The following is a 15,135-nucleotide window of genomic DNA, read 5'->3' on the forward strand; positions in this document are numbered from 1 at the left end:
AAGTCTGTAATTATTGGACTCATTCTTAAACCACTCTTTCTGCAAGAGAAACAGTGCTACCATCCTCCAGCCACGTAGTACCACCCCCAGTTAATAAGGACAGACTATACAAAAGAAAAATATATATGACCTCTTTCTGTCCTTATGTACTACAGCAGCACAAGAATGTGAGTTAAACAGAAGGAAGTAGCTATCAACAGCAATGTCAAACTCCTAAAGAATACAGGAAACTTCTAGTACACCACACTGCTCTTGGCCTAGTTTCAAAACCATAGACCAAAGCAAAAAAGTGAAGTGATAATGTAGCTCATTCATTTTTAATGATGATTTCCTTGTTCCTTACTGTGCTGTTTTTCTAAACATTCATCAGGTCATCACACGCTACCCAGGAAACATCATCTGCCAGTGCAATAGATTCAGTTGCATAAAATAAGCATGCACTCACCATAGTGTTCCAACTGTGTTAGCCATTCATTCAGATCTAAACTGGCTGCTTCTTCCAGATGGCAGGATTAATGAACTCTCGAGCTCCTCCCTTCACCCACAATGCCCCACTAACATACTACAGATCTACTTTGCTGTCCATTTGATTAACAGAGCAGTGGAAAATAAGATAAGAAAAGAAGCTGGAGCTCAAACAAGGAACAGAGGTTCCTCCAATACTCTTTGCTCTCTCCAAAAGTAGAACAAGGAGGGGATAGGTGGGTGGGAAGTTGGGGAGGAACGAAAATGGACAACACAGATGGAACATTATGGTGAGTACATAACTTTTTAATCACATTTTTATTCATTCCTCAACTGCTGGGACAGAGTCCCCAGCTTCCTAAATACTGGGAGTACTCTAAGGAAGGATATTCCTGAGCACTGCAAAGCCAAAGGTGGATCTTCCCCTAGAGACCAGATTCAGTATGTAATGAGAAATAAAGTTATGAGGATTAGCCCAAGTTGCAGATGCACAGATATCATCCAAGGAAGTTACGGACAAAAAGGTTGATGAGGTTGCCATAGACCTGATGGAGTGGATTCTGGGTGGTTCTGGTAAAGGTAAGGCCACTTTTTGATAAAGGAAATGCAATCCGTTAACCATTTCACCAGAGTAACTTGACTAACTCAGACACTGGTTTGCTTAGTTTTAAATAAGAAAAGGAAACAATTGCTTGGACTTTCTTTGATCCTTACTTCTGTGAAGGTAAAAATGTAGTTGTCTGTGCACATCTAACAAATGTGCCATACTCGTATTTGTTCAAAAATTTTGGAAAGAACATTGGTAGATTAATGACCTGATTAATTTTAGACTTGGAAACCACCTTTGGTAAAAAAAGATGGATTGGTCCGTAAAGAAACCCTATCCTCATGAAAAACTAAGTAAGGAGTTTTAGAGAACACAGCTTGAAATTCAGTGTGTCTTCAGGCAGATGTAAAAGCAACTAAGAAAAGTGTCTTCCAGGTCAAAAAGTTTTGATCAGGTTTAGCTGAAGGTTCAAATGGAAGCGGAGTCAAGGCCTGAAGTACAATGTTAAAATCCCAAGGAGGGGTAGAGGTTCCTTTAATGGAGGTCTTAGTAAATAGTTTCCACTTAGAAAGGCTTTGCAAAGTTTAGAGAAAGCTAAGGTAGAATTATTTCACCATAGATGGCAGTTGGAAATGGCTAATTGTACTATAGCAGCTGAGGAACTAGCACCTTCATTGAAAATTAAGCCAGGGAACCTTGTTGGCTAGGCTTGCGTAGGCCCTTGGGCCGATAGCCTAGTATCTACCTACGAACCTATAAAAAGTCAAGGACATTTGACAGTGGTGCTGAAAAAGTGTCTGATTTCCTTATGGCACAACGAACAAATCTTTTCCATTTACTCTTTTAAATATTTCTGGTGGAAGCTTTACGGGAAGATAATAAAATGTGACTGACAGAGAGGAGAGCCTAAGCTGTCTAGCAATCAATGTAACTGGAGAACCCATGCAGTCAACTTAAGGCCTGCTAAGTCTGAATGAGTTATGTCTGTCAGATAAGACAGGGGGATCTGGAGTTGGAAATAGAATCTATGGTGGATGCAGAAGATTAGGCAAGAGGAAGGAAACCAAATCTGACTAGGCCAGTACGGGTCAAGAAGGATAACAGTGCTCTTCAGTCTGGGATGCTTTATGTAGAAATGTTGGGAATGAGGGTAACAGGATTAATACAATAAAGACTAGTGGGCCAAGCATGAAGTAGAGCACCTCTCAGTGACTCCCCCGGTGGTGGTGGTGGGGGGGGGGGGGGTCAGGGCAAAGAACATGCTGCATTTGCTGTTGAGCAGAGGCGCAAACAGATCTCACCATGGTTGGTCACATTGACAGAATATTCTCTCCACCACACGGACATTAAGAGACCACTCGTGAGTCATCATAATGGACCTGTTTAACTTGTCCGCAATCACACTGGGTTTTCTCAGGATGTGCATTGCTATTAGAAAGTATGAAAGAGGTTGCCCATTGACAAAGTCTCTCAGCTTCTTGAAAAAGAGGGTAAGATCTGGTTCCCCTGTTTGTTGATGCACCATACCACTGACATTTTCCATACGATTCACAACTGTCCCAAATGGGAGTGTGCCTTGAAAGGCCTGCAATGCTAGGTGGACAGCTCTCATTTCCAGGACATGTGTGTCTTAGCATCTTCAGAAGACGACGTGCCTTGGACTGACCGTCCCCAAAAATGCCCCACACCCCACCTCCCTAGCTGAAAGGCATTTGAGGGAGAACAAAAAGATGGCCCTCGTGGAGTTGACTGACGTGGCTCCACCATAGTAGGTACTTCTTACAAGCTTGAGTAATCTTGACTGGCGTGGATAATGGATGTTGGAGAATAGACCACTTTGTGTTGAGTGTCCATTGAAGGATTCTCATTCAGAACAAGTGTGACTGCCACTTCCATGGAGCCCGAGACTTCAAGCATCAGTTGTGCTGGAAGGGAAGAATTCGGAGTTATCTTCTTGACCTGGAATTGAATGGTGCATGTTCAGCACAGAGGAATAGAAGGTGTTTGAGTGACTGCATTCAGATGAGCACCAATGAACTACATACTGAGTCTGCGTGAGTTGAGATTTGTTGTAACTGACTGATATTCCCAGAAGAGAGCACAGTTTGAGTAAGCAGTTCCTTGTCTGAATCAGTTGATGCTGGTTGGAGAAGTCAGAAGCTAGTCATCTAGATACGGAAACACTTGGAATCCAAACAGTCTCAACTGAGCTGATATAACTACCACGCATTTGGTGAACACCCTGGGGGCTACTGTGAGACCAAAGGGCTTTACTTTGAACTGGTAATGACTGGCTCCCAAACGGAAGTTTAAGTAACTTCTGGAGCACCTGCTCATTTTGATGTGATAACATGCATCCTGATGATCTACTGGGCACATCTATTCAACCTTGTAAAGAAACAACAGAATGGACTGAACTGAGACCATTCATAACTTTGTATACTGAACAGACTGATTTAATATACAGAGATTAAAAACTGGTATCAAGTCCCCTGCTTTTTGGCACCTAAAAAGAATCTTGAGCAAGTTCCAGATCCTCTCTGGTCTGGGGGGAGGGGCTTGGATTACTTTTTATCTAGCAGCTTTATTTATCTCTAGGGAAGCTGCTTCCCTCTGACTGGGTGGAAAATCAGGGATCTTTTTTGGAATAGATTGGAAAAATGTTATAATATGACCTTTGGATATTATCCTCTACACCCATACATCTTTTGCGACATCTAGCCAGGCTTTCTGGTCCAGGGACAGACAACCCCTGATTGCCTCCACAGACTGTTAGTCATGTCTCCATTTAGGAGAGCTGATACAATTTGTCTGAGAAAGAGTATCTAGATCCCTGGTTATGCAGACCACCTCTGTCACGGGATGGCATCTTCCATTTGATCTCCCCCTCTGCCTCTGGTGAAAATATCTCTACATGATTCTTGAAAAGGAACCTCGGATTTTTTGAACCACATCTTTCTACAACCTTGTGAGTAACTAGACAAAGACCTCAAAGAAGTACAAAAACGTACATCCACAGCAGACAGGGGCTTTCCTTCTTTTTCACACCTGGAGAGAGTCTCTTTTACCTTGGGGCCAAAAAGTGAGGTTCTATCAAAGGGTGCAATGATGAAAGAAGATTTAAATGGTTCCACAAAATCATACAAGTTCATCCAGGCATGTCTCCTTATAGGTTCATACTAGGCTATCTGCCCTGGGGCAATTATAAGCCTAGCCCGATTCTGTATGGCTTACGCCATCCCTTGATTTGAGTATACTGTGCCCTTTTTAAGGTTTAGTTTACTGTGCCTCTGTCTAATAGTGACACGGGAGTAATCCCTGGGACAAACCTACGATCCCTCATCCACTTATCGAGATTCTTCTTGAAGAGATTCAGTGAGGTGCTCTGCCTCACATTAACTGGAATTCTATTCCAGAGCGAAGGGAGCCTCTGGGTTATGAACCTGTCCCTCCAGCAAGTTCTATTTATTTCTGTGCTGAGGTTCAAGTCCCTCGAGCATGTGGCTCTAAGGGATTTAGATTTACTGAGGTGGAGCATGACAATTAATTCTGGATTTGACATAGCTTTGTATGTCAGGCATAGATCGCCTCGAAGTAGGCGGTATGCAACTGAGTAGAGCTGGAGTTTTTTTAACCGAGCAGCATATGGCATCTGTTTGAGACCCTTGATCCTCTTGGTGAGATACTTTTGGGGTCTTTCTAATTGCTGTAGGTGTCGGGTAAGGTACATCCCAAAAGGGGCATTGTATTCTATGATGGGCCTGATGAGGGATGAATAAAGGGGCACGATTACCTCTCTTGATCTAGATGTGAAACCCTTCGTGATGAGGTGGGCTATGTAGAAGGTCTTTCTAACCACTTTGGCAATGTGGTTTTCAAAGGAGAGATTGCTATCAACTAGGGTCCCCAGGTCCCCAATAACTTTCTCTGTACTTAATGGGTTTCCGCCTATGTGGTAATTTGTGGGCACGTTGTTTTTGCCAAAGGGTATGACTATATATTTTTTGGCATTTAGCTTTAAACCATGGTGCTGGCACCAGTTATCTGTCTCTGTGAGACCTTTTTGAAGGATGTTTGTGTCAGCTGGAGAGTTGATTATGGCGCCCAGTTTGCAGTCGTCTGCAAACTTGGTGAGCCATAGTCCTCCCACGTTTGCCTGTACCTCGGAAAAGTATATACCGAACAAGAGTGGTCCCAGGACAGAACCCTGTGGGACGCCACTTGTGACCGGTTTCGAGTCTGACATGGCTCCAAGCAACTCTCACTCTGTGGGTTCTGTCTTTGAGCCAGTTTGCGACCCATCTTGTGACATAGGGGTTTATATTTAAGCTGGATAGCTTATCTATGATGCCCAAGTGGGTTATTGTGTCAAATGCCCTTGCAAGGTCCAGATAGGCTGTGTGGACAACCTTCCCTTCATCTATGGCTTTGGTGACTAAAAAAGTCAACCAGGTTCAAAAGGCAGGATCTGCCATTGACAAAGCCAAACTGGGTAGGATCTAGTGTCTGTAGGTCCCCAATGTCTTTGTTTATGAGCTCCATGATGATCCTCTCCATAGCCTTGCAGACTAAGTTAGTCAGGCTTATGGGGCGATAGTTTCCAGGGTCCGCAGAGGCTCCACCTTTGTGGAGTGGGACCACTGTTGCTGTACGCCATTCTGTGGGCACATATCCTGTAGTGAGGCTGAGATTGTATAGCTGTTTTATTTGAGGGATTAGTTCCTCTTGTAGTTCATGTAGGATGCAACCTGGGACGCCATCTGGTCCCATGGAAGCAGTGTTTTGCTTTGGAGGGCAGCCTTCACCTGAGCATCTGAGATGTTTGGGAGGCAGCCCTCTGCCGGGATAGATACTTGCTCTTTTGGGGGGGGGGTGGAGAAGTTTGCACTGAACCTGTCTGCCAGGATATTGGCGATGTCTGTGGGTTCAGTGTATTTTTTGTCGTTTAGAATCAACTCAGAACAAGTCTGGGAGTTGCATCCCAGGTTTCTAACATAACTGAAAAAAGCCTTACGATTGTCTTTGGTGTCCTGTGCAATTTTTCTCTCGAAGCTGGCCTTGGAGGATTTTATGAGGGATCGTAATTTTTTGCTAGTACTGATCAGAGATGCCTTCCCTGTTAGGGATTTTGCTCTATCATGAAGTAGCTTCCTCCTTCTGTTGTACAGTTTATTTATGGAAATGTCTGAACCTGCCACCTGATACCTTCGGACAGCATGAGGGATTAACCTCATGGAGGAATTAGAAATAGATTGAAGGGTAGTCAGCTGTGAGGAGATGGTATTCACCTTCCTTGGAGGACATGGAACCCAAAAGAAATCTGGTAAGCTCCTTGATCAAATCACTTTGAAGTCTGGTAAAATGTGCAAAATAATTCACAGAAATTAAAGCAAAGGTCACTGATGCATAGACACGCTTCCCAAACCTGTCCAGTGCCCCTATTAAGGAGGGTGGATAAAAACTCTGTTCCACTAGCTCCTTTCTTGTGGGTGCTGTAACAAATACGGCATCAACTGGTACTCTTTTCCTCTAGTGTAGTCAGTCTTTTAGAGGTGCAAGGATTTTATGTGGTCTCTTGCGAATATGTCGATGGTGTCTGGTAACTTGCACGCCTGCCAAGAGACCAGATCTACATACTTATCAGTGTGTGGGGGGAGTCAACCAAGAGGTAGATGGACCAGACCTGTAAGCCTCCAGAAACACTGATTCCTTTTGGGAAAAGTTATCGGGAGACCAACCACCTCTTTGTTGAAGGAGTTCCAAGATGTCTCCAAAGGAGACATCATCAGGTGGTGATCTGGGGGGGATGCTTCCCCCAAATCAAAATCAGCATCCTCAGTGATAGATTCTTGTGGGGAATCTAAGTGCCTCCTCTAGCACATTCTCTTCAAGGGACCTCCTCAGTGGGATGCTCCACGGTAGTCTCGGAAGAGATAACAATACCTTGATGGGTGGACTGGAGACCAGCTTGGACTGACTTGTCCTGGTAGAAGGGATGATCGAGGCTCAAAACGCAAAACAGAATTTAAGAATGAAGTCTGAATGTAAGAGGATAGGGTCATTCTGCTCCCTAAGCACAGAAAAAAACTCTCTCTACTACCTCAAAAGTAGAGTGCCTACGGGAGGCAGAAACCAACAGTTCCAATAACAAACCATCTTGGATCACAACTCCCACTGCCCGGAAGGCACTCTACCCAAGGAGGTAGTTAGAAGGGTCTATATTAGAACATCAAAGTTTCACAACTTCGAATGTTCTAATATCGACCCCTATTCAGCGAACGCTGAAAATAGCAAAACGACAAAACGAAAATTTTCCTAGGGAAAGAATTCACTTGTCTGTTTCTGTTGCTTCGCTATTTTCAGCGTTGTGGTGGAAAGTTATGGGTCGGGTTCAGGTAAGTGTGTGATTGGACGTGGGTTAGGTAAGTGAGGGTTAGGGCGCGGGTCAGGTAAGTATGCGATTTTGTGGACCTGAGGGTTACGGCGGGGTAGGTGAGTTAGGGTGAGGTGAGTGTGTGATAGTGACAGACCTTAGGGTTAGGGTTTGGGTTAAGGTAAGTGGATAGTTAGTGGTATCTGTACAGTTTAGTGTAAGGTTAGATGCAAGACTTTAGGTGTATGTGTGTAGATTGCTGTTTGTTTGGTGTGCTTGTGTCGTGTGTGCGCATTTCGGAATAGTGAATTTTTTCCCTAGGAAAAAAATTGCTGTTCTGCATGTTTGATGTTCTCAGCTTTTGCTGAATAGGGGTCGATATTAGAACATTTGAAGTTGTGAAACTTCGATGTTCTAATACAGACCCAACTACAAGACAGCTAGCTAATGTTGAGGGTCAGAGGGGAAGAAACAACTCCGACAGTTTTGGAGGCAAATCCAAAACCACTGAGAAGGTGCTGATGCTTTGGTTCCGAGAGTCCTCCAGCTCCAAGGTGCTCGGTGCCAGTAGACTCACAGAAGCCATCAAAGAAGCAAAGATCTTCAGATCTGAGGAAGACATCCCCCAGGGGTTTTGGATCCAACAAAACCAAAGGAAGCAGTGGAAAAGGAGAAATCAATGCTGGTGTGACTCGATGGAGGCTCTTAAGACCCAATGGGGTTGGAGACAAAAGAACTCCTATTTGAATCTCCACCCTAAGAAAACTTTCTCGCCATCCTTATCCACATCTACCTCGGATAGGCTCCTGGAGGACTGGAGAGAAGAAGATGTTGAAGAGGACCTAGAATGTCTTCTGGACGACTGCTCAAGAAATGGAGAAAGCCACCTGGAAAAGATACCCTCTGAAATAAGAGGCGGGCTTGTAGATCCAAGGAGATTTTTATAGCTGAAGCTTTGGATCCAAAGGGGTCAGATCTGACTTTTTCAAAAGTTTTGCAGGTGTCTCAGAGGTGGAAGGAAAATCAAAGACCTTTAACAAGTCTCCTTGTCCTTACGAAGAGAATCGCCCTTGCTATCTGTTTTTTGGGGAGTTTGAGCCCCAGCAACCAAAGGAGAGGATTTGGAAGGAAGACGACCCCCCCCCAAAATAAGCTTATTCTTCTTATCAATTAAATCTCTATAGAGTTAAAGCCCACACAAATGTCACATTCTATCTCCAGATGTTTTGGGCCCAAACAGTATATACATTTCTTGTGGACATTAAAGTTTGGAATCTTGTGCCCACAGGAAACATGTTTTTTTTAAAACCAGAAGGTTTATCCAACATTTTCCAACAAGAAAAAAAAAAATAACATGAAAAAATGCAGAAAAGGGTTGAGAGGAATTTTTATTTTAAACAGAGGTAAAAGTACAAACAATGGTATTTAACGGTACTATACAAATAAAATGAAAGAAAAGACTACCAACTATGGAATTAAGAAGTGCTCAGAGTACAACAAAAAAGTATGTTAGAAGAGAAAAAATTACGTGAAATGACAAAAAGGGTAACTAGGGAGGAATAAAGAGTACAGACAGAGAACACAAGTTAGTATTAAGATAATGAAAGAAACTAAACTCACTCATATTGCAAGACAAATCGACTATGAAAAAACAATGCTCAAGAGCTCCTAATCCACATCTGTTTGCGATGGCGGCAAATGAGATCTGAAGCATGTTAGGCTGGTGTGGCATTGTGGGTAAAAGGAGGAGCCCAAGAGTTCAAGAATCCTATGATCTGGAAAAAGCGTCCGAGTTGGATTTGAGTGTAGGATCCATATCCAACAGTTGACGAATGAAAATGGCATCAGATCAACTATTTCAAAGGCTTAAAAGTAGAGGCATTGCTAAACTTTAATCAGTGTCTGATGAACCACATAAATTTTAACAGTACATTTCTAAACTGCTGTTACTAATGTTGTTGTTGTGTCTTTCGGCTTTTCCCGGTTAGGGGTCGCCACAGCGGAACTCCGGCCCGCTAATCATTGGCAGTAGATTTTTACGTGCTGGCTTGCCAGGCCTAACACACAACCTTCAATGAAGGAACGCCCATTCACGCATGTCGCTACACAGAAGATGCTCTAACTAAGAATCCAACAGGCAACGTCTGTGAGGCAACAACGCTACCGCAGCACCACCACCACAGTTCTAAACTGCTGTTACTAATAAAACACGCAAATTCAGGAATACTCCTGAGTTCCTTTTATGCAGGCACGCACTAAGATTACTTTTAAACCACATAGCAGAATAATTAAAGTTCTACATAAATACTGCATGCGAATGAGATGCATTCTGTTTTTTCTCCTTTGCTTAGTTTACCATTTGAGCTTGGCTAGAATGGTTAAATACATTGCTTGTTTAAATGAGGATACACTGCTGGCAAAATGAACCGTGTGTGTGTGTGTGTGTGTGTGTGTGTGTGTGTGTGTGTGTGTGTGTGTGTATATATATATATATATATATACATATATATACATATATATATATATATATATATATATATATATATACATATATACATATATATACACACACATATATATATATATATATATATATATATGTATATATATATATATATATATATATATATATAAATAAATGTATATATATATATATATATATATATATATATGTATATATATGTATATATATATATATAAATAAATGTATATATATATATATATATATATATATATATATATATATATATATATATATATATATATATATATATAAAACTAAAATTAACCGCACTCAAAAAAATTGAACGAAGAGAAGAAATTTTAACTAAGAAATGAACTTCGTGACAATAAAAGCATTCAAAAAAATAGTAAATCACACCAACAACTCTTGTAGAACTTTAGAGCTTTCGTCTTATTTATTATCAAGACTTCTTCAGAAAGACGTTTCATAAGTGATATATATATATATATATATATATATATATATAAATTGATATTTTTTTTTAAAGAAACTGAGTTAGATGCCAACAACTGTGCATTAAGATACCAAACAAGCCCACAATAAAAAATTGCATTTAAAACAATTTGTGGGCTTGTTTGGTTTTCATCAGTGCACTCCACACCATTTGCTTCCTTGACACAATTGTTGTTGTTTCTTAGTTTTGGGTTTTATGCATTTGACACATTTGTTTGTAAGCTGAATTTGATGCTGATGAAAATTTTAAAAAGTCAGAAGTACTACTTCATAGTGCACAAAGCTGACGAACTCCCCAAATGTTTCTGTCCTGTACTGGGTATTAAATAACTATGAACAGAACACACATGGGTAGCAAAAGAAAAGGCTATGTGGTTTTACAAACTAAAAGAAAACAACATATATATTATACTGTAGTATTTCAAAACTGTTTACCTTATTATAATAGCCATAGGTGATAGCGTTTGGTTTAACTCCAGCTGTCTTCATCTCATAAAGTACTCTTACAGCTAAAACTGGGTTGGACCACGATCCAGAAAGCTGCATAACAACTCGATAGCAAACCTTAAAGAAAACAAGAACATTATGTTCACAAATCTTAAGCAAAAAAATATGCCAAATAATTTGCCACTGTTGTGGTAGTACTACTACAAGTAATTCTCAAAAAACAAGTGACAAAGATACCAAAATGCCTGAAAAACACTACAAGAAGACCAAAGGAAGGATCAAACATTTTCTTAGATGCAGCTTGCTGTACTATGGCATGGGTACCGAATCTGTTGGCAGGAAAAATGTTAGCTCGGTCAAAGCAGTAAAAACAAACTGGGTTGAAAAATGGGCACCCTTTGCATGTACACATGTGAATACGAAGACACTAAAGGACAGAGGAACTAGAAAAATCTAAGTTTTATTAAAGGATAAATCAAGAGTAGCTGTGATTTGTTACACGCATCTGGTCACAGATATTGCCTAATAACACTCTAGCAAGTCCCACTGGGGCACAAATAAGGAGGTACAAACCACAAATTGTTAACACTTGTCTAAGAGCAATAGCCAATAGAAAAAAAATGCTATAAAATTTGTCGCAAATGTTGGAGGTGTGACTGGGAAGAAAGAGGTAATAAGAAACATACTTTCTGGGAATGCAATAAGTTGGCAGACTTCCCACAGATTACTCTGTCAGAAATACTGAGTGAGCAAATTAGGAAAGGATTTTTTTGAGCTGTGTCGGAATTGCCTAGATGTGTTTAATTCTAGTGGCTGACAAAAAAGCAGTTATTTGAAAATGGAAATCAAAGTCCAAACCAACCAGTAGCTGAGATAAAAACTGGAAGTAGGATCTTTAGAAAAGGATAGGAGAAAATTACATTGAAAAAAACGGGAACTGTGGGAACAATACATAGAGAATAATGTTTTGAAGCAGGAATGAGTTTTTAGGGAAGGCAGAAATTAACTGATCCAAGCATACCTTTCAACTGCACAAATTTTCGCAGAATGTTCAGATTTTTGCCTCATATTTTTGGTCCATTTCTCATAAAATTGTGTATTTTCTAGCAAATCACTAGCAAATTATTGAGGGCTTAAGTCAGAAAATAGTGACAGATATTTGCATTTTAGACTTCTTAAACTTTGGAAAATTCTTGCTAATGCAAAACCTGTTATTCTATCAATTTCCTAAGTTTGAAAGAACAATATTTAAAAAGTGCCCCTATTTTTGGGTCTTCGTCTCCCATTACTGGTGGCTTTGTCCAGATTTCTTGCTCTAAGAGGTTGAGAGGTTTGGATCCAAGTAATGTTTAACTGACAATGACTGTAGAAGATTATATGTAATCTACAATGTTTGGAACTGAAAATTTATCAATATGATTTGCTTTTATTTATGCAAATCCATGATTGCCTATGCCACACGTGATAATTCAATAAAGATGTTTCTTGTTTAAAAAAATGCTATGAAACGAAATTTTCAATTTTGGTTTACACAAACAGTTTAACAGAGGTTCACTGCCTTGGAAACAAAGTACAGTAAAAGTGCCGTTAGCCTGGACTCAAGCAACCAGTATTTGATTGGTTCATATGCCAGCATACGAGCCAATCAAAAATAGCGAAGCACATCTCAAGCAACTGGAACATGCACTTAACTGGCATTTACCAATCCCCATGGGTGCCAGTTAAGTGAGACTTTACTGTATCCACTTAAGTTGTCAGTGCGCAGGCTTAACTAGTGATCTGGAGAGATGGAGTAAGTAGACAAAGGAAAAGCTATCATTTTTATTTTTTGGGGGGGGGGGGTCAGAGTGAGTGAAACATCAGCATGTAATCGACCTAAAAAATCCTTGATGGGCCAGCTCTCCACAGTTTGCCATGTTATGGACAGGAGCATCCACATACATATAACAGCTACTAATTGCATGATCTCACAATTGGTGGGGTATGACTAAGCCTTATTAAAACACTTTAAGCAAAATGGTGTAAAGGACTGCTACTGAGCTCTCAACTACAGATGGAAAGAGTGAATGGAAACATGGCAAACAATGCACATCATCCCCTATGGATTAGCATAAATGGGAAAAGATCAAGAGCTAAGCAACTTAAAGAAGTGTCATTTTTGTGCTTAATGTTAAGCAGATATAGTGCAAATCTGAAACACTGCTCGCCCAGTGCAGCTCAGCCATTTCAAAGGGGAAGCTACCTCTGGTAAGGAGACAGTATTTACATTGTTATAGCCAAACTTTCAGTACAATGCAGCTTTCCCGATGCTTACATACTAGGTTACTATCAATATACTTCATGTATGCTTTACAATCAAAATTTTTAAAAGCTGTGAGAAAGCGTATACCATCATGTTACAGCCTTCCACCAATGGCACACAAATCAATGCAAAATGATGACTACTGCAATAGTAGCAAATACTATTTGCAAAAGTCAGTCATGGTAAACACCTGCCCTGAAGCAGAAGCAGCAGATATCCAAACATATTACTGGTGCTTTGAGTTTTGAATCAGGCTCAGGAAGCAAGGGTAGTAGAGTAGGAGGAGGTGGGAAGATAGTGGAGTGGCAAGGCTTACTTTATTCTCTTCCATGCAAGGAGGATTCGGTGGTCCCATCTCCACAGAACTGCCCCCCACCAGTGGAGACTAAAAGATTTTTATGTACATCTTACCATCAATAAAAAGGGGAAGCAGGACTATCAGAAAAGTGCACATACTCTTATGTACATCACAATGCCAAAGAATGCCACTACGTAAAGAGGGAAAATGATGTGTGAGCTCCTTGGCATACACCCTAGATTACTTTGCTGCCACTCTAAAGAATGGTTTATAGACTGCTCAGTAGCAAATGGCCAGAGAACAAGGTGTACCAGAAAATCAGGTTTAGAGAGATTGTAGGCATATGATCTCCTACAAATATAATTTTAGTTAATAATGGTAAAGGATTCTACTACAATTAACACTCGTAAGACGTATTACTATGCTCTTTTCCCGGTAAAGTAATGACTTAAGATCTGTTCCAGCATGCATCTTGGGAACGAAAGGAGTCTGTCTGAAGACTAAATAAGGAGAATCATCTAATTTCTTTATAAAAGAGCACAGTTATCAGGAAAGCAGAGTTCCTGTGTATCCTGTAAGAGTATAATCATCTTTACTTCTCTGTATTCCTGAAACAAGTACACTTGTCACTGTTTTCAAAGTCTAACTTACAATGGATATAAAAAGTGTACACACCCCTGTTAAAATGCCAGGTTTTTGTGATATAAAAAATGAGACCACAATAAATAATTTCAAAACTTTTCCCACCTTTAATGTGACCTACAACCTGTACAATTCAATTGAAAAGCAAATAAATCTGTAAGGGGAAAAAAATATATAAAAAAAAAAAAAATGCAATAAGCTGTTTGCGTAAGCATGCACACCCTTAAACTAATACTTTGTTGGAGCACCTTTTTATTTAGTTACAGCATTCAGTCTTCTAGTGTAGGAGTCTATCAGCATGGCACATCTTGACTTGGCAATATTTGTCCACTCTTCCTTGCAAAAGAGCTCCAAATCTGTCAGATTGCGAGGGCATCTCTTGTGCACAGCCCTCTTCGGGTCAACCCCACAGATTTTCTATTGGATTTAGGTCTGGGCCTCTGGTTGGGCCATTCCAAAACTTTAATTTTCTTCTGGTGAAGCCATTATTTTGTTGATTTGGATGTATGCTTGGGGTCACTGTCGTGTTGAAAGGTGAAACTCCTCTTCATCTTCAGTTTTCTAGCAGACGCCTGAAGGTTTTGAGCCAAAAGTGACTGGTATTTGGAATTCTTCATAATTCCCTCCACCTTGACTAAAGCCCCAGTTCGAACTGAAGAAAAGCAACTCCAAAGTATGACACCACCACCACCATGCCTCACCGTGGAGATGGTGTTCTTTTGGTGATGCGAAGTGTTGTTTTTGTGCTAAACGTACCTTTTGGAATTGTGGCCAAAAAGTTCAACCTTGGTCTCATCAGACCATAACACATTTTCCCACATGCTTTTGTGAGATGATGTATTGTTTTGCAAATGTTAGCCGGGCCTGGATGTTTTTCTGTGTGAAAAAGGGCTTCCGTCTTGCAACTTTACCCCATAGTCCAGACAGACAGAGAATACGGGAGATTGTTGCCACATGTAGTACACAACCAGTACTTGCCAGAAATTCTTGCAGCTCCTTCACTGTCACTGTACGTCTTTTGGCAGCCTGCCTGACCAGTTTTCATCAATTTTGGAGGGACGTCCAGTTCTTTGCAATGTCAGTG

The 15,135-nt window shown here is 40.7% G+C and overlaps 1 protein-coding gene across 1 annotated transcript in view; it reads right to left on the minus strand.

Moving 5' to 3' along the window:
* Positions 1-15,135, minus strand: part of DENND4C (DENN domain containing 4C) — a 2,492,302-nt gene that overhangs the window by 1,352,631 nt on the left and 1,124,536 nt on the right. Inside the window, exon 15 of the mRNA XM_044061083.1 lies at positions 10,798-10,926. Coding sequence (XP_043917018.1) covers positions 10,798-10,926 — 129 coding nt within the window. The remainder of the gene's footprint in view (positions 1-10,797; positions 10,927-15,135) is intronic.

The sequence above is a fragment of the Protopterus annectens genome, chromosome 2.part0 (assembly GCF_019279795.1).
Source record: "Protopterus annectens isolate FY-2018-M chromosome 2.part0, PAN1.0, whole genome shotgun sequence".
NCBI lineage: Eukaryota > Metazoa > Chordata > Ceratodontiformes > Protopteridae > Protopterus > Protopterus annectens.